At 36.5% G+C, this 27,295-nt stretch overlaps 1 protein-coding gene across 2 annotated transcripts in view; it reads right to left on the minus strand.

Annotated features, from left to right (window-relative positions):
- Window positions 1-27,295, minus strand: part of LOC133518260 (adenylate cyclase type 8) — a 61,868-nt gene that overhangs the window by 30,215 nt on the left and 4,358 nt on the right. The window contains exons 2-15 of one of the 2 annotated variants that reach the window (XM_061851894.1): window positions 17,238-17,902; window positions 16,538-16,687; window positions 16,343-16,458; window positions 16,081-16,192; window positions 15,838-15,965; window positions 14,797-14,955; window positions 14,394-14,532; window positions 9,653-9,751; window positions 9,296-9,387; window positions 7,969-8,224; window positions 6,030-6,113; window positions 5,220-5,327; window positions 3,384-3,595; window positions 917-992 (exon numbers count right to left, since the gene is read on the minus strand). In XM_061851894.1, the coding sequence (XP_061707878.1) occupies window positions 917-992; window positions 3,384-3,595; window positions 5,220-5,327; window positions 6,030-6,113; window positions 7,969-8,224; window positions 9,296-9,387; window positions 9,653-9,751; window positions 14,394-14,532; window positions 14,797-14,955; window positions 15,838-15,965; window positions 16,081-16,192; window positions 16,343-16,458; window positions 16,538-16,687; window positions 17,238-17,783 (2,277 nt within the window). In that variant the 5' untranslated portion in view covers window positions 17,784-17,902. Of the gene's footprint in view, window positions 1-916; window positions 993-3,383; window positions 3,596-5,219; window positions 5,328-6,029; window positions 6,114-7,968; window positions 8,225-9,295; window positions 9,388-9,652; window positions 9,752-14,393; window positions 14,533-14,796; window positions 14,956-15,837; window positions 15,966-16,080; window positions 16,193-16,342; window positions 16,459-16,537; window positions 16,688-17,237; window positions 17,910-27,295 lie in introns of both variants that reach the window. The other variant, XM_061851893.1, reaches the window with a different exon arrangement.

Raw genomic sequence — 27,295 nt, forward strand, 5'->3', positions numbered from 1 at the left:
CTTCAACTCACCCAAAATGTTAACTCTGGAGTGTTCTTAGACCACTGATAAGATCATTAACATTTTTTTATTTATTGAAGTTCTAAACATTAAATTAATCGCAGAATTTCATGTTTCTTAACTGCTAAGCCAAAAATGGCTTGTTTACAGCCAGAGTTCGGACGAATGCACTGTTTATAGGTATGTTATAATATTGTACATATGTTACATTAATGTTATTCACTCTTGAGATTCCAAAAACTCGTAATTTCTATTATCGCAATAGACTCTTCTTACAATGCGATGCTGTGAATTTCCACTGTGCGGCGTCGTAAATCTCCACGACGAGTAGGCGCTGTGGACATGTGGCCAGGCGCCGAATTATTTTTTATCATAGCATATTGACAATCCTATTGTCAACGCAAGCAACAAAATAGCGTAATTAAACGTTTACCTTCTCTAAGAGTTTTGATGATCATCAGTGAATGAGTGAGTGAGTCAGTGACCAAATCGGACTTTTTTTTACATATCAATACAATCTAGAGCATAAAAAGCTATGAAATTGAAACTTTTTATATTGAATAGTTCCACTATTAATAACATCACATCCCGAGAATTTTGTTTATCTGGAAAATCCAAACCCAAGTTACTTATGAGGGTTCAAAAAAACAACGAAGCACTTCGAGAAAAGGTTGGTAGTGTCCTTGTGCTTCGCTTGGCAGAAGAATCCATGGTATTAAGTACCATAGTGCACAAATCAAGTCTTAATTGCAGCGAATTATTCATCGTCATTAGTACGAGTGTGAACTAGCATATAGTAATAAACGTACGGTTGATAATACTCGTACCAATTGTATTTGACAACCCTACTACTACTATCTACTTTTGTAGTAGATAAACACGGCCCTGTGAAGCATAACTATGGATCTTTACTTACATATCTGTTCAGTATGAGTAACGCGATCACTATGAAGAACAGCATGAGGATATGTCGGCCGAGGTGGATTTGCGCCCTGGAAAATATAATATTACCATTTATGATTGTATATTTATACGCAATGCCATATCTATAATGCTAATGCATTTATTGTACCTATAGATGACTGACACAAAAACAAACTGCCTTTCTGTATTGTTGGTATAGGTATTATAGGTAGTTAAAATCTATCGTCTCAAAAATTGTACACACAACCCGAGTATCCACTAATTATCTTCACCCGAAAGAGTGGTTGCCATGACATGGAACTGGAAAAAATATTACAATTATTAAAATGTGTCATATAGTAATTTAAACTCTAAATCCTACTCGCGCTGTTTGACATGCAGCTGAAGAACATAGGCGCCATAAATTTTCCGTTACCGGATTGTCAAACGTCAATTTTGATAACCAGATTTAACGCATGACGTACAGAGCCGTATAGCGCCATCTGCATTCGCTGACTAATCTAAAGCACGATTTAGCCTTGGACTTTATACGTCTTGTACAATCAATGAATCTTTGGATGTAGTGATACATAAAATACCGGTATCGACATAGGTATTTTATGTATATATAGGTACGCAGCGTCACGTCATAGAGATAGGTAACCTTATTCACCACGCTTGGCTAGTACATTGCCTCGAATGAACTACAATTTTGATCTTTGAGTAGGTACGCATAGTTGTTAGAGATCTCGAGATCGAGTTAGTTAAAGGATAGCAGAGCAAACTGTCGAGTTGGAATATTCTTAGTGTTAGGCAACGTTGGATATAATTCTAACAATGTCGCAAAGTGGGCGCAAGGAACGCGTTAAGGAATGCTTTATTCCATCAACGCGCCTAACTGAATCATGAATCACCCAAGTAATGTAGTTAAAGCGATGATTTATTGCTATTTATTTGTAGATCTTTCGTGTTCTGGCATGAGAAAAAATGTAAACAATATACCTACTGGTGATCGAGTTAGTTAGAAAAAAGTGCAGGATTAAGACAATTATAATCAAATGTAAATTTTGTAAACTTTATCAATTTGTAATTTCATTGTAAAATTATAATGTTAATATCAAAACTTCTCTTAGTGTAGATCTAAATCTGTAATCTGGAAGAGCGAGGTCTCCTGACACAGGTACTTCATACCTAATAGGAGGACTCGACCACTGTGTATTTACCAACTAAGATTGAAATGGGTTGGGCTGATAATAGTATTTTGGTAAGTAAGTAGTTAAATATGTATTATTAGGAATCAAAAGCATTTACCGAAACGTTTACCGAAATAGAAAATTACACCCACGTTTTGAAGTATTTACAAATGAAAAACTCGCGGTTCATTTTCACGCCTCGAAACTAATTTGTCAGTAGAAAAGTTTATTGTCAATCGAGATAATTCTAACAGACCTGAAGACAATTATTTTATCACAGAATTCCTATGACCACCATCAGATCAGCTCAGTTATACTATAATATTGCATTGTCACCCAACTTATACATATATCTACGAGTAAGTATGTGAAGTTTTAGCTCAATCGAATAATGGGAAGTGGGTCTAATTTAGCATGCAAGATTCGACCTGAACATACATACATACAAACATTGCAGGTAAAATAAAAGCTTGTAAAAAATCGGCCAAGAGTATGTCGAGCCATGCTCAGTGTAGGGTTCCATAGTTAGCATTCTGTCAGAATAGGCTAAACGGGAGCTGTTAGTAAGTATACTCGTAAAGGAGTACCTACGCAACACTGTACATCATTTTACTAGGAAGACTTTTTGCAATAACTCAATAACGGCTGGACCGATAATGCTCTCTATAATTTTCATTATTGAAAGTATTTATAAAATTTTTGTTTTACGAGTTTTTTCATACCCATGGCTCAAAAGTTAGAGGGGAGGAGGCATATTTTTTTTATTTCGGAGTGATTCTCTCCGAAAATATTTACTTTATCAAAAAATGGTTCTCTTACAACCATTTTCTACCAAACCTACAGTTTTGAAATATCTATTCATTTTGATAGACCTATCCAACGATACCCCGCACCACTGGGTTAAAAAATAAAAATAAAATTGATTTTGTATGAGAGGTACCCCAATAATATTTTACTGTTCTGCCACCATGCATGCTGATTCATATATACATGCAAAATTGCAGCTTTCTAGTACAAATGATCACAGACCATAGCCGCGGACGAACATACAGATGGACATGGTAAAACTATAAGGATTGCTAGTTGACTACGGAACCCTAAAAAGGGGGCAAATTTGAAAAATGTAGGCGGAAAAGACTCTGACTTCTCTCAGAGAAAGTTTTATTTCTCATTTTCGTATAAACTGGTTTACCAGAATATGTGTACCTACCAAATTTTAACTAGGATATTTCACCGATCTAGGTAGGTATCTGCAGTGTTTTGAAAGCAGAATACATGAGCACTAACAGTATGTCATAAACGGTCTCGTTGTAGTCAGCTGAGGCGTTGAAGCTGGATGTGTAGGGGTCGCGGTCGAGGCTGGCGCGTCGGTGCAGCAGCGCGGGCTGCAGCGCCGCGGGCGCCGCGTGCGCCGCCGCCAGCGCCACCAGGAACAGCGCGCGCGCCCCGCCCGACAGCGGCGACACCCATAAAGCTCCGCAGAGAGCGCCTGCGCCTATCTGGAAAACAGATAACATACTGTTAACTAATAGTTCACCCAGAACAGAGCTCTCGCAACACTTGCGCGTTGTCGTTCCTTTGAAAATCGCAATACTACCTTCAGATTACAACATTGTTCAGGCAGTAAGTATGTATGTAGTGGCCATATCTTAATTGATCACTTCATGATGTTGCAATCATATCATGAAATGATAGGTTGGCCACATCAACCTAAAACAACCAACAAGTCAAACCTAACCTAACTTAGCCAATAACCATATGATGAAGTGATCAATTCTAAAATGGCATTTCATAAAATTATCATATTGTATGATCTGGCCACGACATGTAGGTACTATACATTTTATTATTGACCGGAACGTTAGCGAAGGTCTATGTTTTGACTCGCGGCCCGATTCGAAGAATGAGATACCATAAGGACAAGTTCTGGTTTAGATAAGTTCTCGATTAAATATCGTTTGTATGTCGTATAATTGCCGAATTCCCGAATTGGTAGCACGAATCGTAAATCTTGCTGTCCCATTTGTGTCCAAAAACCTTCTTAGGCCGCGTAATACAAATCTGCTTGCTGTCCCGAGAACGCGTACAGTCTCGAATATTATTTAATATCTTTTCATTTGTACAGTGCTTTAGTTTATAACTGTTATGCTGTATAACTTTTTGTAATAAATAAATAATTGACAGAAGCAGCTCGATTCGGGCAACCAATGTGACTTTGACGTTAGAAATATCGTAGATAGATCTTACTGGGATCACAGCGGAATCAAAATAAACGTCAAATTTGACATGTGGTTTAGTTATCAATCTTTTAAAGATCTTTCCAAGATTTTAAACGTGTCTTAATCATTCTTCGAATCGGGCCGTCGGGCAATTTGCTTTTGTATGTCCGGATGTTCTTCTCTATAAGTCGCAATTTTCAACTGAATCTTGTGAAATTTTGTAAGCAGGTTCAGTAGCTACATAAAATTTTCCTGTCGTTTCTTTTTTTCTGAAATTGGCATAAAGGACTTAAGTGCCATTATGATCTATGGCACATAAAACCATTGGGAGTACGCTCTGAAAATGGCTCAGCGAAATATTTTTTTTGTTCATACTTATTTTAAGCGTATCGATCTTATCGCGAGGTCTATAGCTAGTATATTATATAGCTAGTATCGTATATAGAGGTATTATTACTGTATTATACTACTCTCAACAGACATCTGGTAAAGGAAATAAGAAGAGATGCCTCCTGTCCACACTGTGGTAAGGAGGATGTATGCGGCATCACGATATAATACATTCGGGACAGAAAAAAAACGAACTAAAGGACGTCGATCTTAAAGATGTCCTGTTCTGCAGGAAAACAAGAAGTTTTGAGGAGAATCGTGTGGGAATGCTGCCGAGACAGTAACCTGCAAGTCCAAATTCAGGGAATTGGGCTGAATGAATGCAACACGTGATCGACAGCCCGCCTGTTTCCGGTCTACATCTAAGTGATTTGTTTTGGAGAGTTTTCGGCTTAACAGAAAAAGTTAACAAAAAAATACACACATGACATAACTATGATATTCCCATCAAACAAAGGCATTGTTCAATCCATAACGTAATTTACAATAGAATTAGTGAAAGTAGAGGCTTTACGTGATAATAGTAAGAGGGATGTATGCAGCGCCGAGCGCCGCCTTGCACGATCGAGTCCGGACGTGGGCTGTCGTCGCCGATGGCGGCCTCGTAGTTTCCGCAGATTATCTGGAACATACAATAGGATATGTTGACTGTATTTCTAATAACTGATTTCACAACATGCACGAAATAAAGCACGTTAAAGCAAATTATTGGAAAACCGCAGACTGCAGTTATTTTTTGACAACATATATTTGTATTTTAGAAATGGGGTTGGCCCTTGTGACGCTGGAACAATTACGGAACCTTACACTGAGCATGGTTCGATATGCTCTTAACTGGCCGGTTTTTTTTTCTCAGTTACAAGGGTAGGCACATAATATCTAAACACTGTAACTATTTAACGACCGTTGTAATTTCAGTAGGTACCTACGTTTGATATTCACGTTATTCATAATTATTTACTGGTATGGCGTTTATAATTTTATGTTTATTTGGTAAGTGTCCGTCTTATTATAATATATTATTTTACTTTTATTAGGGAATAAATATTAATCTTCAGTCCCCATCCACGAGCATAAGTTTTATTTTATAAATTCAGTGAACTTTTTTTAAAATTAAAATAATTTGTTATAAGTATAAAAATGTATACCGAAGGAGATTCCTGTTCCCGTCTCCGTCTCCAGAACCGGCGCGAAGATAGAAGCAAATATAATACTTACTTACTAAATATAATAATTTGTTATAAGTATTAAAATGTATATCGAAGGAGATTCCTGTTCCCGTCTTCAGAACCCGCGCGAAGATAGAAGCAAATATAATACTTACCAAGGGAGCAATATTTGCGGCTACGAACATAGCTATGTTAAACGTGCCGCATATCAATTTCCAGTATGGACTCACGGACTTTTTCTGGAACAAGAATGATTATATTAAAAAGAAGAGCCCTGACGATTATTGACAAGCGGGTAATAGTTTTAGTAATAATGTAAGTGCATATATGGATCTTAAGTTCATCAACTTCCTTGCGTTGTCCTGGCTTTTTGCCACAATATTTTTGATCCATTATTTTGCATCTTAAAATAATAGAATCAAAAAAATCTCGTCGATTGGTCAGTCGGCCAATGACAGCAATGAAAGAGGGCGATGATAAAATTTTGTACCTATGGAATTGGGACATTGGCATCACTTCAGATATTGGCGTCGATTGCGTCACTTCATATATCTATGGAATAGACGACCTGTACTGTGACGTTTTTGTAGGTACGTATACTTGTCTGTTCAGACGAAAACATCAAAACTACTCTTATAAAAATTTGCATATTTATTTAACGATGACCTTATAGACCGAAAGCATTATAGGCGAGGCATTGACATCGTATTATACAGTGATTCTACTTAATATGTTCTTGTACCACTTCCTAGTCTCATTTCATTTCCTATTTCCACTTGACTTCCTGTATAGTTGACATAAAAAGTTAGTTTACAATTTAGCTCCTTATTCCATTATAGTAAAGTACTGTACTCTAAGGCCGCTTGTAAACGTCCTACCCTTTTTTTGCCGGACTTGTATTGTAAGGCTTATTATTTATGAATGTGTGTACATGCACCGGACACTTGTCCGGCGGCCTAATTTAACGAACACCGATCCGGTGTAAGAATGAGCAGTCATCCATGCCAGTGTATTGGTGTATCATGTATGTAGATATTTATGTATTGTAATTAGACGCCGTCTACTTGCGCTTTTGCTTAATTAATATAAATGAATCCACCGCTGTACTGCGGGAATTGGGATAAAAAATAAAATAAAGAGGATGAAATGCACCATATTTTTCCCTTTCCAATACCTTTACCTTTTACGTTTTTCTGTTTTTTTTTTGCTTTTTTTACAAATAGTAATGCCAATATGAGTTTCTTTTCGACTTATTCAAACCTGGAGCATATACATACGGCACTCGAAGCTAAAATCCGTCCGGTAAAAAATATTACCTACATGTATACAAGGATATCCGTTTATTGACGGTCCGTTGTCTGGTGATAACAACGGACGTCTAAGGGGCCTAACGCATGGAGATAATTACGTTCCCAGGACGAAACAGAACTTTTTACGTGAACCATTTTCGTAAACCAATGTCCTTTTCATTAATTATTATAACTCTTTTACACCTGAAAAAAATTAAATCCAAACCGTGCAACAATATAAAAAAAGTGGCTGTGACATAATCGGACAGACAGACGGACATGACGAATCTATAAGGGTTCCGTTTTTTGCCATTTGGCTACGGAACCCTAAAAAGTGCATGAGTTGATGTACTGTGATTTTATCTGGTTACTGTACTTCCTATCCTTTTGCACGTGTCTATTAATAACTTATTGAAGGTATCGAGAATCGGTAAGTTTGCGTTTTTTCCTTGAGGACTTCCTTTTGTCAGCTTCTGACTACATCATCAGATAAGCTCGAACATATAAGTTGCAAAATTTATATAAAATAAAATAAATATACGAAGTTAAACTATTTTTGTACGAGTATTATCGGGTAAATAACATGTATAACTTTTCGCTTCCAACGATTCTTATATTAGCAAAAATATGAATGAGGTATGAGGTGCATCGATCGCTGCATTGTATGGCGTCATACCTAATTCTTCTTACTATCTCACACTCTAACATAGGTACCTATAATGATTTTGACTTTCATAGATTTTCATAGCTGACTTACTAGGCTATATGAGGTCACTCTAATATTTAACATAAAGCGTAACGGAACCTTGTACTGGGCGAATCGGAAGTACGCGTAGTAGAGGACGTTCATTAGGCCGGTCTCGAGCACGAAGGCGAGGTAGACGGCGCGCAGCGGCCACGAAGGCGGCACGGCGAAGTTGACCAGCGCCACGACCACTGGCAGCAGCAGCAGGGGAGGCGCCGCCACGGCCATCGGGTACGGGTCCGTGCGCCGTGCGTACGCGGCCTCCACTTCTGCCGCTTTAAATGTCAGGCAAAGCGTTGTTGCGTCCGCTAGCTCCCTAAAATACGCCAACATCTACATCCTCCAAACACAGGAAATAATAAATCAAGATCAGCTAGGTAAGAGCTGTGTTTCCATAAAAACGTATTTCATGTTTATGGCTTGTTACATAAACGCTCAGTCGACAGCCAGCTGCTTTCATCTATTAATAATTTTGGTTTTGATATCTATTAAGCTACTCATAGTTTGTAATATAAAAAGCTGTGTGAAAATGACTCGCGCCACATCGGACCGTGCCCAGGTCGTGCCGTGCAATTGCCGAGCCACTTAGTCAAAGACAAATCATTAATAGAAATGTTAGTCGTTACATCACATAACACACTTAAAATAAATGTCAACATTGTATCTCTTACGAAATTGTGACCGGTGTCATCTTTTCCCGTTCAGCTTGGAAGCGGTTAGGGCACGACACGGACAAATGTAAAAAAATTGCGCCGTCCGGCACTCCTGGCGGGCATGGAACAGCGTAACGTTAAATATGCTTAAGATGAGGTGGTGGCCAGGTGGGTGTGGTGGTTGTGGTGAACTAGGAGACCAATTCAAATTACATTTAGACATGAAAATTATATCTAAATGATGTCTTTTATCATTATCATTTGGCCCTGCGTTACGCTCGCACCAATACATGTACGGAGAACTACGAGCGAAATGCACGCGCGGATGATAACTAAGCGATATTATAGAGATGTCAAATGTACGTTCGAATTCGTAGCGACATTGTTAAAAATAATACCCATTTAGGTATGTGTTCCTTGTACCTACTATCAGTAAGAATAAGAATGACATTAAAAATATGTAAATGCAACTGTAACACTGTAAATTTATTATTACTGATATTGTCTGAACCGCAATAAATTTCGCTCAGCAGAAAATCGAATCGAAAACCTCACCTCACCTTAATTCAAAGCAAATGATGAAGCCTAACTGACGGCCAACCTACTAAATACAGACACTGGAGCTTATTCATGCTTTATGTACATGTACACATTTAAGTATCAAAGGAAATGTTTCGAGTGGAACTAATCAAGTATTCCAACCAAAAACTGAATAAAATATGAAATGTACTTACTTGTCGTCATCTCGATTCACGAGTTCTTCTTGTAACATTGCGAGTATTTTCAATTCTTCATTGCCCTTGCTCTCTTCTTGCGGTGATAGAACCTACGGATAATGGACGAAGCGATCCTATGTAATTGAGAAGCAACAAAGTATGAGCGCTTATGGTATAGCATGGTTAAAGATTGTGCTCGAATACACCTAATGAAACCGGCACTTTTAAAGCGATCGGTCTTATCTAGACTAAAGCTAAGTAGGCTAGTGCAGCCCGTGAGCCTAGTGCCCCAGTGTCCTATTTATTTAGGCTCGTGGAGAGGTCGCGGGGCGGCGCGGGGCGCCGGGCGCCGCAGCGGGAGTGCACTCAACTTACCGAGTCCTCGTCATCGTCTTTGAGGTCGGACATCGTGTCGGCGGAGTCGCCACCCTCCACTGCCTCGCCCTCGGGTGCACTTTTGTCCTCCCCTCCGAACTAGATCACAAAACAAAAACTATAAATGCATACTCATTGCCTTACTCTAGCGAATACCTAATTAGAATAGAAAAGAAGAAGCTTTATTAAAATACGCTTAATTTAAACTTAACTAATAGCACTGACATGGTATATTTATTACAAAGCGTCACTGAGATGGTATCAATGGTAATTAGTACAATACTGAAACTTATGTTTTATGCACGGCATCTAACTAATCTCATCCTCCTTCCTCCTCCTTTTACTGAAATAAAATTAAGTAAAATATCATCAAATATCATTTATATAAATTATTTATTTATTATTTATTTCGTAAATAACATTTAACAAATTAAGAGTCTTTAAGTAGGTCGTTCAATAAAAACTTAGACTAGTAAAGTATAACATTTTAACACACATTTTCTTAAAAATAAATGTAAAATTGTTAATGAGAAAATCCCGATAGTAATATACTCTTAGCCGGAACTATTAGGTATTTATGTACGATTTATGATAATTACTTGAGGTACACGGGTACTTCGTCTTCACAAGGACGTGTCGAGCATAAAAGGGCACTCCTACTAATCAACATTACAACATAAGTACTTTCCTAACAAATTAATATGCCTCTCAACATAAAAAGCCCATGAACAAGAATATTAGTCGTTCGTTATATTCAGAACATCTTAACTGCCATATGTCTGAATTAGCAACTCTCTCTAACATGCGTGGAAATAACATCAATATGTTCGTTAAATTCGTTATAATATGCGATAATGCCGCGGAAGCTCTAGAGACGCCGACAATGGAATTTTATGTAACATTGCCGACCTAAGCCGATATTACTTATATTAGCTATACATTCTGTCTGATGACTATATAGTGTAGCAAAATTGCTAATATGTATCGACATCAGTCGGTTTATTTTTGAACTTCTCCAATGGCTAGCAGCTTGCTTGCTCAGTTCTCTTTCTGTTGTCTCTCTATGCGGTTTCATAATTCAGGCGTTGATGATTAGATGGCGCTGTATCACATTGGTCGTTGATGAGTTTGTTTTACCTTTTGGCCTATTTTGAATGTGATTTATGGCAGCCTGAAAATAGAATGTAACTTTTGAGGGGGGGCTGATTTTGAATACAAAAATTTAAAGGTTTTCGAAAGGGTTTGTGTGGCGTGACAGTGCTATCCTGTGTTCATTTTAGTTTACATCGTGAACGCCGGTGTTCCCCTTTGAAACCCAGGGTAGCGTTTCACTCAGATCTGGCCACGTGAATTCACTAGCAACAACTTGTGCAATAGCGTGTGGCGTATTTGCCGCCAAGGCTCAGCGGCATGTATTTTTGACCCTCCTGTCGATTTCCAAATTCCGGGAGGGCTTCAACGAGACCACCAGCTGAGGACCCAGGCCCGTTTATCACGAGGCTCGCCAGGTGACATCGGGGTTAAGCGCCCACCTCGATTTAACCCATTCGAGACTGATTCAAGTTTTCATTGATATTCATTCTAAATTTTTTAAAGTTCTAACCCTTATTTTAAATTCTGATTTGTCTTCTCCAAATTGTTTTCCATTTATTGTGTTCTTACGTTTTTTTTTTTACTTTTGTTAAATTCCTGTAGATGTCTGCAACCCGCATTTTCCTTAATTATTTATTTTCTAAATTCCAAAACTACTCCAATAGTCGAGCTATTACATTTTCGGCGTGAAAGCTAGGTTTCCTTCATACACTTTTCTCAACCATCACTCCATTTCATTCGCCCCATTAAACATTTTTTTCCCTGAGCCAATTTTCACCCGACTCCTTTTTAGGGTTCCGTAGCCAAATGGCAAAAAACGTAATCCTTATAGATTCGTCATGTCCGTCTGTCTGTCCGATTATGTCACAGCCACTTTTTTCCGAAACCAAAAAACGGAACCCTTATAGATTCGTCATGTCCGTCTGTCTGTCCGATAATGTCACAGCCACTTTTTTCCGAAACTATAAGAGCTATACTGTTCAAACTTAGTAAGTGGATGTATTCTATGAACCGCATTAAGATGTTCACACAAAAATAGAAAAAAAAACATTAAATTTTGGGGGTTCCCCATACTTAGAACTGAAACTCAAAAAATCTTTTTTCATCAAACCCATACGTGTGGGGTATCTATGGATAGGTCTTCAAAAATGATATTGAGGTTTCTAATATCATTTTTTTTTAATGAATAGTTTGCGCGAGAGACACTTCCAAAGTGGTAAAACGTGTGTCCCCCCCCCCCCCGTAACTTCTAAAATAACAGAATGAAAAAACTAAAAAAAATATATGATATACATTGTCATGCAAACTTCCACCGAAAATTGGTTTGAACGAGATCTAGTAAGTAGTTTTTTTTTAATACGTCATAAAATTAAAAAAAAAAAAAATTTTTCATCAAACCCATACGTGTGGGGTATCTATGGATAGGTCTTCAAAAATGATATTTAGGTTTCTAATATCATTTTTTTCTAAACTGAATAGTTTGCGCGAGAGACACTTCCAAAGTGAAAAAATGTGTGTCCCCCCCCCCTGTAACTTCTAAAATAACAGAATGAAAAATCTAAAAAAACTATATGATATACATTACCATGCAAACTTCCACCGAAAATTGGTTTGAACGAGATCTAGTGAGTAGTTTTTTTTTAATACGTCATAAAATTAAAAAAAAAATTTTTTCATCAAACCCATACGTGTGGGGTATCTATGGATAGGTCTTTCATGGGTAATTGTGTAAGATTTTACAATAAACTTCCTAATATTATAACTGAATTGTCTGTTAGTAAATTTAAAAATTATGTAAAACGTAAGCTTATCTCTAAAGCCTATTATAGCACACAAGACTACATGAATGATGAAACACCGTGGGATTAAGTGTGATTGTAAAGAATGAATTATTTATTGTTATGTTATTAATGATGAAATTGATAATTCAATGTATATATATACCGTATTTTTTGACATTTAGATTTTATTCTAGAAAGGTTCTAGACTAGTATTTTTATACAATTTTGATGTTTGACGATCTTTTTGTGAAATTCTTACTATTAAGTTTACCATATCTATAATAGTTCAATGTTTTTTTTAGAACAATAATAACTGCATCAATAAATTGCTCTGATATTTAGATTAAGATGATATTTGTAAAATTTGACGATTTAAAAGTGCTTGTTGCTAGGCCTATTTGAATAAAGAATATTTTGACTTTGACTTTGACTTTGACTCTTCAAAAATGATATTTAGGTTCCTAATATCATTTTTTTCTAAACTGAATAGTTTGCGCGAGAGACACTTCCAAAGTGGTAAAATGTGTGTCCAAAGTGGTAAAATGTTGAACAAGATCTAGCAAGTAGATTTTTTTAATACGTCTCAAATGGTACGGAACCCTTCATGCGCGAGTTCGACTCGCACTTGGCCGCTTTTTTTGGTTGCCAGCTCTTCATCTAAAGACACGTCTTGTATGGCTGGTTTCCTAATGGGTCAAAACAGCGATTCCTTATGAAACGTCAGAAACGATTTGCTCTGAGCGTTCAATAAAATAACAGAATACAAATATGTACGATAAAAAAATCTTAAATGTGTTTTTCAAAATGGCATGAAAAATATAAATAATTTAACTAATAGAACTCACTACAATAATTTAATTTCATTTAAATCATCATTCAATCATTTTTTATATGATTTATTCCCATTAAATTATGACAACTTGACTTCTGCCAAGAGGAAAAGTCATCAACGCGCTACTATTCAATGAATAAGCAATGCGTTGATGTGTTTTGTACTATCTTTTTATCTAGGTTGATACTAACCGAATTTTATTTAATTATTTAGGTTATAGTAGAAAACGTATTGTATGCAATAATGATATAATATTAAAACTATTATAAAATGACTTGATTTTTTGATTGTCATCTCTCCGTCTATAATGCAACGAGGATACCATTTGAAAGGCCATCGGTTTTATTTTATAAAGATTGCATAATAACTTTCAAATCAGCATTCCAATCCTCGTTGATCGCAATGATATGCACAAATAATGAAAACCGCGTGAACCATTACCATAAGGAATACCGCACCATAAGTAAGTACCTATTTTATACCGAAAGATAGTATATCAAATCCCGGATATTCGATCACGATCTCAGCCGAAGCGGAGGCCGACCATTAGACTGAACTTGCAAAAAAAAAAGAGTTTTTATATGAGAAAAAAATAATAATCACGCTCCTGTTCGTATTTCGTCTGTAAGTGGAATAATCATTTGCTATCACCAAATAAAAAAAATAGGCTTAATTATCACGGCTTCTCATTTATAACCCCCGACGCAAAAAGAGGGGTGCTTTATGTTTGACGCCACTGTTTGTCTATCTGTCTGTGGCATCGTAGCTCTTCTACGGATACGATGCGGTTTTTTTTAACGTTAAAGTGAGTTTCCTTGAGTTGGGTCTTAAAATCGCTCTAGCAGGTTGAAGAATATCAGCTCTCTTCCAAAATAATGTAAGGCATTTCTGGCATAAAATGGTTCTTTTTGGCATAATGCGTAGTGTGTTTTTAAATTATTTAATTTAATAGTTATATTTTTATATCCTAACATCTCGCAATACTGGCCGTGCATCGGTTACTCTTGTATAATGAAAACGTATGTATGCCACTCACCGGTTTCAGGACTCGGACAATGAAGTAGGTTTTGATGCCGGCCAGGCGCAGCATCTCTTCGCGCCGCTCGCCGTGCGCCGGCTCCACTTCGAACTCGTCGTTCAGGAAACTTAGAGTTACTTCCGATATGTGCACGCGTCTGAAAACATTAAATCTTTGAAGTCACATGTCATCGTATTATCCAACTTTGTTTGTAGGTTTTTAATTATTTTACCCGTAGGTAACTAAAATCCTTCTCCTTCTGTTTAATTAGTGGCTTAATATTTCGTATGGTATAACTCAACTTATCAAAAGATTACTGTTTATAACGGTAATTAAAACACGGCTGTGTTGAGAAACGGCAGTTTAAATATTTTTAGTCTAAGTAAATTGGAAACACTAGTGACTGTTTCATCCTCCTCACCCCGCCATCCCACTGCTCTCCATCTTGTTGGCTAGCTCGACGTCGCGCGAGTAGACGTCGAACTGCCACTGCCGCTGCCCCAACACTCCTGCCAGCACGGCCCCCGTGTGGATGCCCACGCGCATGTCTACTGGGGAGTTAGTCGTTTGCTGCACGTACCTATTTTTAAACAACAAGTATCATTTAGTGGTAAAGTTGACATAGGTTCCTCATTTTAACATACCCTATATTGTAGAAATACATATAAATCGAGCAAATCTCATAGTTACGCAAGACTTTACAAATTAGGTACGTTATTAAATCATGGCAGTATTTTTTACCAAATCTGCACCATAAACTATTGTTATTAAGTTATATGTTTTAATTCAAGGTCCGATGACAAAGCAATAAGTATATATTATATGCAGGTATTTAGTTATTTTCATAATATAAATTTATTCATATAAGAGTACACGAGATGCCAAAGTTAACACTTAGTTAAAAGTGTAGTTGTACAATTTTAAAGTGTATGTGACAATAATAATGTTAATGTACCTAAAACTAAGACGTAGTTAGAGTGACAGAGAAAAAAACGTTCGTCGTTCGTTCGTTAAAACCTTGACGACCGGTTTGGCCTAGTGGGTAGTGGGACTTAGTCAATTTGTGTAATAATGTCCTATAATACTTATTTATTATTTATTTATTTATTTAACTAAAGATTACAAAGTTCACGTTATCTTGTGTATGGATCTTGTGGTAATATCACAAGTTTCACTTTGTAGCCCCTACAAGCTGTCAAAAACATCAGACAATCGTATCCCAGTCACTATTTAATATGTATAGCGCTATAACCGCGAAAATCGAAGTTCGTCAATTGCGGGCATTGTTCTCTGTCACTCTAACTACGTCTTAGAGAGAGTAAAAGAGAAAGATTCCCGCAATCTGCGAATTTCGATTTTCGCGGTAGGCCCCCAGGATCGAATTGGTCGAAAATTACCGGCAGGGTCTTCAATTTGCAACACGCAACTGAGTCACAATTCCCCCATCTCAATGAATACTCACTTAATAGCTTTAACCATGGACAGGCCCATATGTACACAAAGGACGGCATGGTCTGGTTTTTCTACGGGAGCGCCGCTGATACAGTAATAACAGTCCCCGAGAATTTTGATGCGTAGTTGCTGATATTTCTGAAAACAACCTTTTTTTAATATCGAGACGTACAAAATGATTGAATCCATACCTAAACGTAGATATTACCTACTTACATAGTTTTATGACTAGGATGTTCTAGTATATAATTACCTCTGCCAAGCGATCAAATCGAGCAAATAATTCATTTAAAATTGCAACTAGGTCTTGCGCCGAATATGTAGACGAAATCGCAGTGAAACCCACAATATCCGCATACAGGATGCTGAATAGAAAAAATAGTATTAATTTTACCGAATAGGACACTAAAAATAATCTTGTAAAAACGATATACCGCATAACACACATCACACATTACAGTATTATTAGTAGCATTATTATTTGTGGTTTATTACAGTAAAATGCAGGAACTTACCTGACATTTTCATGGCGTGACATGTAAATCTTCTTGAACTGCGTATCAATAAGGCCAAGATCTTTTCGCATCTGCACGGCAACATGTTCCGGAAGCACCGACAGTAATAACCGCTCCTGCAAATAGGTACAACGTGTGTTTACTTTCTGTCTGATTTATACTCTGAAGGAAAAACCAAACGATGTTAAACCTCACCTGTTCTTTGCTTTGTTGTTCAATGGTGAGTTTGTCCCGTAAACTTCTTTTTGTTTCTATGAATGAACATCGTTGCTGCCATTCGCCGACACCATAAGCGGTTCCGCCTAACAACGTTGCTCCAAACAGTAACAACCCGTTCGATATTTGCTGCAATCAATTTTATATTATCACGGTTACGTTACACTATAGGTAATAGTATATTACGATACAAGTGTGAAAAGTAGGAAATTCGCAACGAGTCAAATAAATTAAATACGACCGAAGGGAGGGATTTACATCGACACGCGCTGCGAATTACCTACTCGTATTCACACGTGTATCGTACAACGTTTTACAGTAGTATGGGCTTTTAAATTTTCGACATAGGCACGTAAAGTGCTAATTACTGCACTAGGGCGGTAAAGTAACACCATAGGTATGTACTGTAATAACATTACAATACAAGTACGAAAAATAGGAAATTCGAGAAAAACGAGTGGGGATAAATTTAAACACAACCGAAGGGAGTGTTTTTAATCGACACGAGTTGCGTATTGCCTATTCGCACATGTATCGTAAGTACAAAATTTTACAGTACATATGGCCCTTTAAATTTTTGACATAGTTATATTATATGCTAATCATCGCACTAGTACGGTAAACTAGCACCATATGCACTGTAAAATACATTAACTAATAATACGGTTATTGTGTTTACCTGTAAACTGAAGTCGTCAGGAAGTTTGTTTTCCGTGATCATTGCGCTGTAGTATTGTACCAATAAATAAGCATTAAATGAGATCAGGCTATAGAATAGCAAGAGCAGAAAAGGGAATGGTAGCGCGACCAGCGTGAAATATTGGAGCACGACAGCCCAACCAAGCAATTCGTTATAAGAGTCGCCAAGTCTCCGAGACGCGCTCACTAGGAGTTGAATCCAGAGCGCCAGCCAAGCCAAGTGGTTGAGCGCAAGCCTCGCGGGGCGTATCGTTATGTAGACTAGGGCGAGGGCGAGGTTGAGCAGGAGCGCGAGGGTAACGGAGGTGTAGGCGAAGGCCAAGTCGCGCTCGCCCGGTACGAGCGCCGCGAACGCCTGCAGCAGCAGGCCGGTAGCCAGCAGTCGGGGCACGGCGCGCTGCCGTTGCCGCTGCGTGTACGTCGTATACAACTCCTCCTCCTTCAGGTCCGAAAAGCCCCATGGTGGAACCAGGCATACCCAAAATGAAAATTTATTCAGCGCCCGCGCTTGCATCGACTTCTCCATTGTTTTCACTGCATCCGACTTAATGTACTTGAGCGGCACATTATCACTTTATTTCACCACTACAAATTTCAATAATTCACTACTACATAATTATTTAATTTCACGCTGACACATGTAAACTGGAAACTGTAACAGTTGTAGAGCTATCACATAAGCGGCTTTATTGATTATAGGCAATTTTAGTATAAAAATAGAAAGGAATAATCGATCAAGGAAAACGCCGACTCATTTGTCGAGATTAAATTATATTTGTTAGTGAACTTATTTAGGTATCCATTTGGTGGATATAGGTTTATGGGAAACATTCAACATGTTTAACGTGCAAACCTACTGTGGCAAAAGTTTGATGTGGCTAGGTTCAGTGCGTCAGAGATCATCAGGCGGAGACTTTCCGTTACCGCCGTCTGATCGAGGACGGCTGTGTAATGAATAAATTACACGCTGAAACATTGTTCCGATGGCCGTCCATTAACGCGACTGTCTACTGACCGGCGTTTTGTCCGAACACGAGCTCTCGATACATACACCTCCTGATTTCAATATTGACAATCGCTACGACGCACGTAACTAGCGTGACCGTGAAACCAGCCTCTTTTAAACGACAAGTTATTTGTTTCACTCATTTTACTCATTGCCAGCGTTTATGTTATCTTATGGAATTTCAATGTATTATACAATATTTAACAAAACATGTACAGCAAACCTTTTAAGAGTGGCTTAAATAGAACATATTTTAGCTACAAAGTTGTCAGGTAAGCATACTTACCAATGTAATAACTAACAATGAACCATGAAATTAAAATAGTAGATTGAGATACAAGTGTGAAATGTAAGAAATTCGCAACGAGTCCTGTTTTAAATCGACACGAGTTTCGAATTACCTATTCGCACGTATATCGTACAACGTTTTACGGTACATATGGCTTTTTTCTTTCAACATAGGCACGTAAAGTGCAGTGCGGTAAAGTAGCACCATATGTACCTACTGTATTAGTACATTACAAGTACGAAAAATACGGAATTCGTAACGAGTGGCGATAGAAACACGACCGAAGGTGAAAGAGTGCTTTAAATCGAAACGAGTTGCGAATTACTTATTCGCACATGGTCGTACGTTTTACAGTATCCCTTTAAATTTTTGACATAATCACGTGACATGCTAATTATCGCACTAGTGCGGTAAAGTAGCACCATATGTACTGTAATAGATGCTATACGAAACGATGCTAATGCGGAAGAATGACATTTTCGCACCTGTATCGAACGACGTTTTTTAATACAGTTGGGAAAAAATAAGTAAAACAACAAGTAATTTTTTTAAGACGAAAAGAAAAAAGCGGCCAAGTGCGAGACGGACTCGCCCATGAAGGGTTCCGAACCATTTATGACGTATTAAAAAAAAACTACTTACTAGATCTCGTTTAAACCAATTTTCGATGGAAGATTGCATGGTAATGTACATCATATATTTTTTTTAGTTTTATCATTCTGTTATTTTAGAAGTTACGGGGGGGGGACACATTTTACCACTTTGGAAGTGTCTCTCGCGCAAACTGTTCAGTTTAGAAAAAAAGCAGCCAAGTGCGAATCGGACACGCTCATGAAGGGTTCCGTACCATTTATGACGTATTAAAAAAAACTACTTACTAGATCTCGTTCAAACCAATTTTCGGTGGAAGATTGCATATTTTTTTTTTCATTCTGTTATTTTAGAAGTTATAAGGGGGGGGGGGGACCCCACATTTTTTCACTTTGGAAGTGTCTCTCGCGCAAACTATTCAGTTTAGAAAAAAATTATATTAGAAACCTAAATATCATTTTTGTAGACCTATCCCTAGATACCCCACACGTATGGGTTTGATGAAAAAAAATTTTTTTTAATTTTATGACGTATTAAAAAAAACTACTTACTAGATCTCGTTCAAACCAATTTTCGGTGGAAGTTTGCATGGTAATGTATATCATATATTTTTTTAGATTTTTCATTATGTTATTTTAGAAGTTACAGGGGGGGGGGGACATATTTTTTCACTTTGAAAGTGTCTCTCGCGCAAACTATTCAGTTTAGAAAAAAATGATATTAGAAACCTCAATATCATTTTTAAAGATCTATCCATAGATACCCCACACGTACGGGTTTGATGAAAAAAGATTTTTTGAGTTTCAGTTATAATTATGGGGAACCCCCAAAATTTTTTGTTTTTTTTTTTCTATTTTTGTGTAAAAATCTTAATGTGGTTCATAGAATACATCTACTAACCAAGTTTGAACAGTATAGCTCTTATAGTTTCGGAAAAAAGTGGCCGTGACATAATCGGACAGACAGACAGACATGACGAATCTATAAGGGTTCCGTTTTTTGCCATTTGGCTACGGAACTCTAAAAACGCCTCTTTGACAGGCGTTTTGGCAGCTATTCCGTTCCATTCAGACAACTTATTAAGAACGGTTTTTCAATATCCAATATTAAAAAATAAACGTGTTATAATGATGAATAATAAAATATGAAATATGTATATTTTTATTATAGAGCAATTCCTAGCTGAGCAACTTTTCAAATCTCGAATTTTTGAAGCTATGTTTCTGTCGCGCTGCGGTGGGCGGGAGCGGGAGCTATCTAAGTGTGAGTGCGCGCAAACAGATGCGAGACGCGAGCGCTTGCTCATTGCGCGCCGTTCCGTTGACATTGCCGGCGAGCCGGCCGGAATTCATCCTGCGCTGCAAGTTGTTTTTGATGTTATCACATAATATTGTTTTTAATTATTATATTTTTAATTATTATTTTGACGACCAGTTTGGCCTAGTGGGTAGTGACCCTGCCTACGAAGCTGATGGTCCCGGGTTCAAATCCTGGTAAGGGCATATATTCGTCTGATGAGCACGGATATTTGTTCCTGAGTCATGGGTGTTTTCTATGTATTTAAGTATTTATAAATATTTATATATTATATATATCGTTGTCTAAGTACCCTCAACACAAGCCTTATTGAGCTTACTGTGGGACTTGTCAATTTGTGTAATAATGTCCTATAATATTTATTTATTATATTATACTGTATCTATTAATTACTATTTAGATAAAGACTGCAAAAAAGAATGATGTCCTTGCTTCGGTCGTCGTACCTATCCGTGACAATAAGTTGGGTGTGATCATGGTGTGTTGTGAAATGTTGTAGGGTCCATATTGGCTCATATACAATTTATTATTCGAATATTTTTAATGATACCGCTTTGTAGTCATAATCATCGTTTCTCCGAAAAAAAATTTAATGGTTTTTTATACTACTACCTACATTATTCATAACGATACATATTCCGTTTTTTTTTACTCATAATGTTATTACTGAGAATGTATCGGTGCCCATAATGTTATTACTGAGAATGTATCGGTGCTCATAATGTTATTTGTATGAATTTCTTTATTTCTAAACTTAGTTCATACAATTGTTTGATCAGAAGTTATATTAAAATAGAATATATATATATATATATATATATATATATATATATTATTTAGAAGTTATAGAGTCAAAACGAGGACTAGCGTAATATCGCCCACCTTTCTGGCAGGATTTCGGTTCTGCGAGGGTCGCAATTCTAACCTAACCTAACCCACCTTTCTGGCAGGATTTCGGGTCTGTGAGGGTCGCAGTTCTAACCTAACCTAACCCACCTTTCTAGCAGGATTACGGTTCTGCGAGGGTCGCAGTTCTAACCTAACGTAACCCACCTTTCTGGCAGGATTTCGGTTCTGTGAGGGTCGCAGTTCTAACCTAACCTAACCCACCTTTCTGGCAGGATTACGGTTCTGCGAGGGTCGCAATTCTAACCTAACCTAACCCACCTTTGTGACAGGATTTTCCAATCATTTTTGTTTAAAATTAAAATTAATAATGATCATTACTATGTAAAATTTTATGAAAAACATTTTCGAAGATTCAATAATCGAATTTCCAATTTTATTACATATCGATATTCGAACAATAATATATGCATCCATTTTAGCAATAGAGATATTTATGAGGAATGACATTATGAATATAATAAATTCGAAGTTACAATCATTATTGTTTAAAATAAATACGTGTAATGATCATTAGAATGTAAAATTTTATGAGAAACATTTTCGGAGTTTCAATAATCGAATTTGCAATTTTATATGAACTTTGGCGCACCCAATTTTGTAAGTAGGTATGGTTAACCTACAATCTAAATAGTAGTAGTAGTACGATGGGGCTACACTTGTGCCGTCTTATTGAAGAACGTATCGCAATGACAATCTGGGTAAGGTATGTTGGGATAATGCCGGACAATTTTGGGACCAATTGAGAGAACTCGCGATTTTTTTTTTCTAGATCGTGTCAGATTCTTGAAGTACGGAGCAAATCGTTAAATAATAACCGTAGATTCGGTCTGAATTTTGGTAATCTTCAATATATAAAGAGTGTGAAAACACATGGCACCCTTTTCTTAGATCTACGTGGTATTTTGGTTATATTACGGCGATCGACTGTTGGTTGTTGGTGTATTTTTTCTCATTTTAACCATTAACATGTTATGGCCATCACTATTTCTTCTGTGTACGTATATTTAGAAGCTGTATCCGCCTCCAATTCGTGCGATAAGGACGACTGCAGCTCGGACTAAAATTCACACGCAAAAAACTCAAAAATCGAGGTTTCGCTCTCGACTGTTTCCTCCTCCAAAACGCAATCAATCTTTATGAGATTTTGGGAACTGCAAGAGGAAGAAATAATCTATGCCGCTATGTTTTGATTTTTAGGATATTTTTTATCATATTTGTATACTGTGCCTTTTTTACAGCCAATTCAATTGAGCCGTTTTTGCGATTTTCGAGGCGCTGTATCTGTCTTCAAAATAAAATAATCCAAAAAAGCAAAACATAGCGGCACAGATATTGATGATATTGAACTTATTTGAAAAAATCACTGCTCTAGGTTAAAAATCCAGGGAGGAATCAGTCGAGAGAGTTTGTATGAAAAAATCGCAACTAGGAATTCCTCTTAAAGTAATAGTACATTAGTAGCGAGGTCGGATAGGAATACGCGCCCGGCAACCCCGTTTCTCGACGAGATTTGTATAGTACTTTTCTCAAACTTGCAATGAAATAATAAAATAGGATGATGATGATGATGATTGTTTCATGTCCTAATGTGATAGGTTATTCAGTGCGTGGGGTATTGAAGGGGAACAAAAATGAAATTATTTTGGCGCTACGACGCACGCCATTACGCTTTTTTATTTTTTTTCCTTTCTTTTTTTTCTTTTTTCTGTTTTTTTATTATTACTTTGAAGACATTGAAAGGGGAACGAAAATTTTATTATTTTTGCGCCACGACGCACGGCTTAGGAGATACAGCCCTATAAAGCTTTCTGCATGACTGAAAAAAAATATTATGGGGCTGTATCTCCTAAACCTTTCGTCGTTGCGCAAAATAATCAAATATTCGTTCCCCTTTAGGAGATCCTGAAATAATATTTAACAAACACAAAAATGCATTATAGCAGAATTTTGCTTATAGGTTTTTTATGGTTGAATGCCAAGACGTGCCATAATATGACGTTTAAAAACAAAATAAGGTTGCCTTACAGGCCTAGGTATGTAAGGCTTTATGAAATTCCTTTACATTTCATCTTCACTCATCCCACCTGATATGTAGTATTTCCGGACCTAATTTGAAGTAAGTCATGTCAACATTTCATTACAAGTTTGAGAAAAATAACATTAACACTCATCCATAAGTAGTCATGAAGTGTAATTTAAAATAATTTAAAAAGTGAAAAGCACTAGTTTACGAAAACCAACTTTCCGCACGCTAAACAGCTACGTAAAGTAGCAATTTAATGTAAGAATAATAAAAAAAATCATATTTTATTACTTACCTCTTCATCATTATAATTATAACACGTTTATTTTTTAATATTGAATATTGAAAAACCGTTCTTAATAAGTTGTCTGAATGGAACGGAATAGCTGCCGAAACGCCTGTCAAACCAGAGGCGTTTTTTCTTACTGCAAGAATGTTTTAAGTTTCCAAAGGCAACACTCGATATTGTTTTTATACAATTTAAATATACGATACACAAATAATCGTAAATAACGATTATAATAGTACAATGTTTTTTTTTTCCTTTTTGTCTTAATTATAGAACATGCATAAAAAAATTACTAGTTGTTTTTCTGTATTAAAAAACATCGTTCGATACACGTGTGGAAATGACATTCTTCACTCGTCCCGAAATGACAGTCTTGATATCACGGTACTCGTGAAGTAATGACGTACTTTCCGCACTAGGATTGAAATTTACTACTTACTTACTTCCTTCGGTCATGTATTAATTTATCGCCAGTATCGCCACTGTTTACGAATTTCCTACTTTTTGCACTTGTATCGTAATGTACTGTTACGCGTTCTCTTTATATATTTATATTATATATACTAAAATGTGTCTAAGGGATTATTTAGAGCAGTTGTAAGCCGACCGCGTTCGAATAATTGAGTTAAGTGAGTGAAATACCCATAGCTTTAGTATACTTATTAAGAAATACCGCGGGTAATAAATAGATCCCGCTCTACCTTACTTTAGTCTGTGAAAATAATCTGTTCGCCTAATGTACTTAATCTTAATACTTAAATCGAACTAGCCAGACTGCCGCAAGATAAATTTAAATATATTATTACGATGCAATAACCGCATAAACGCAATCGAAATAACGTACTTCTCAGGCATCATAAATTAGGGATAGTAACTAAAATGTACCTACTATTAGGTACATTTTAAATAAGAGAGTGACGGACTGTGTGTTACAAAGTGTTACAACTATGTATTATATTAAGTCGATTTCTACGCCAAGGATGCGTTGCTAAGGATTGTCGTAGGCAACAACATTGCCTAACTTATTAAGAAACTTTGATGTCGTAAGATATGTTGTATTAGTAAACATGAGATCCAAACACCTATAGTTACCGATACCGATGCAATTTGTAGTTACCGATTGTCAATTTTTAAGACCAATTGAACAGAAAATAATAGATTGGTAATAGGTATCTGTAGCTAGCGAGATAGTATAGGTAACTCCCTACTTAAAGTGAAAAATAAAATGTTTTATTTTTCTAGTCATGACATATTTGCACGCCTGTATTTAATATCTAACTATACACCGGTACAATTGTCATTGGCATTTTCAGTTACAACTTAATCGAATACTGAGGCAAGTATCGCACTCCTACATAATCACCAAATTCTCGCTTATTTCGTTGAATAATACCATCACATCAAGGAGCGCCTGTAAAGGTCTTGATTATTATAATCTGCTTATAGTTTATGAATTATGTATACCATAGTTATTAGATAAATAGGGATAGTAGCAGACTAATTACTCTAATTATGCAAGCTAATGACTTTAATTAAGTAGTTTGTATTATTAATGATTTCAATTAACTTGTTTGATATGTTTTACCTCAGATATATCCAATTTCACGTCTAACAACATTATTATAGCACTCTAACCATACAGTATATTGAATAGTAAGATTATTATTTAATCTGCCCGCGACTTCGCCTGCGTAGAATGATGTTTCCGTAAAAATAAAACTATCCTGTCATTCGTCGCGACTCTACTATCTCCGTACCAAATTTCATCTCAATCGGTTCAGCTTCAGCGGTTCAAGCGTGTAGAAGTAACAGACAGGCAGAGTTACTTTTAAATTTTATACCTTTTAATAATCCCAAGTAGTTTTTATTAACAATCGAGTAGTCAGTAAGAATAACCCAACAATAATAACCATTACCCAATTGTCCATTGAAAAATAATTGATATATAGGTACGTAGGTATCAATTGTCCATTGAAAGATAATTGATACATAGGTACGTAGGTACCAATTGTCCATTGAAAAATAATTGATATATAGGTACGTAGGTACCAATTGCCCATTCAAAAATCATTGATACATATAGGTACCTATAGGCACGTGTCGGATTAAAATGACAGTCCTAGGATATTAGTCCGATTACAATTGAATATTTGAGACAGTCACATTTCGTTCCTGATAGATGTTTGACGGTTAGCGACATTTACCCTTGTCCACACAAGTATTAGTGCGAGCAAGATATTCTCGTGAAATTTTATGAACAGGTTCAGTAGTTAGATATAATTTTTCTGTTGTTCCGTTTTTTGACACTTAAGACTATTGCGAGTAGGCTGTGATAATGACTCAAAGAAGTAAGTATTTTTTTGGTTTTAGGGTTCCGTACCCAAAGGATCAAACGGGACCATATTACTGAAACTCCGCTGTCCGTCCGTCCGCCCGTACGTCTGTCACCAGTCTGTATGTCATGAACCGTGATAGTTAGCCAGTTGAAATTTCTACATATTATGTATTTCTGTTGTCGCTATAACAACAGATACTAAAAACAGAATAAAATAAATATTTAAGGGGGCTCCCATACAAAAAAGTGTTTTTTAGATTATGGTACGGCAACCTTCGTGCGCCAGTCCGACTGTTGTTTACTAGCTAGCTTACTAAGTAGGTAGCTTGTCTACTCAATTAGCTCTATTATCTATATATTTTAACCGACTTCAAAATTCCAAAGAAGGAGGTTCTCAATTCAGTTGTACGTTATTTTGTAATGTTTGTTAATTAATGTGTCATGTGTCTATATGGGGGTTTTCGGGAGCGAAAAATCGATCTAGCTAGGTCTTAGCATGCCTCATGGCATTAAGTCCGCCTTTTGTACTATAAGGTTTTCTTTTGTGCAATAATGAATAAATAGCTACGCCCGACCGTTTGATTTTTTGTTTTTTTAATTATTATAAAAGTTAGGAGCGAAAAACAGGTTACATTCAAATTTTTAAAAACTCTAATAATATTGAACAAAATCGAAAAAAATCAAACGGTCGGGCATAGCTATGATTAAACCACATCAAATTGTGTTAAAATATTTTCAATAATGTTAATAACCAAAGAGGAAAATGGGGACTACGTTTTACTCGCAAAAAAACGGGTGCGTCCTATAATATATACGCACTTTTGGAATAATTTCAGTTTACAAACGTTAAAAATGTATACTAATCTTATGTATAATAAAGTAAACGTATACTTTCAATTAGTATAACATAAAAATAATATAATATACGACATACATATGGCTGTTTGGTATAATATACATATAAGTTAAGCTCATTTCATATAACTGTCATAATATATACATATTAAAATATAAATATCATCTTATATAATTAAGTAGTAAAATTAGTAGGATGACCTAGAATTTCAAACCTCATAGAACACACTACTAGAAAAAAAACTGCTAAAAGTGGGTTAGGTTAGGTTAGAACTGTGACCCCCTAGATAAATAAATTGTTTCCAGAATAGGTAGCAAGTTAGGTTAGAACTCTGAGGCTTCGGAAAAAGAAACTGTTAACAGAAAAGTGGGTTAGGTTAGGTTAGAACTGTGACCCTCTAGATAAAGAAATTAGCACCAGAAT

Source organism: Cydia pomonella, chromosome 5 (assembly GCF_033807575.1).
Source record: "Cydia pomonella isolate Wapato2018A chromosome 5, ilCydPomo1, whole genome shotgun sequence".
In the NCBI taxonomy this organism is placed as follows: Eukaryota; Metazoa; Arthropoda; class Insecta; order Lepidoptera; family Tortricidae; genus Cydia; species Cydia pomonella.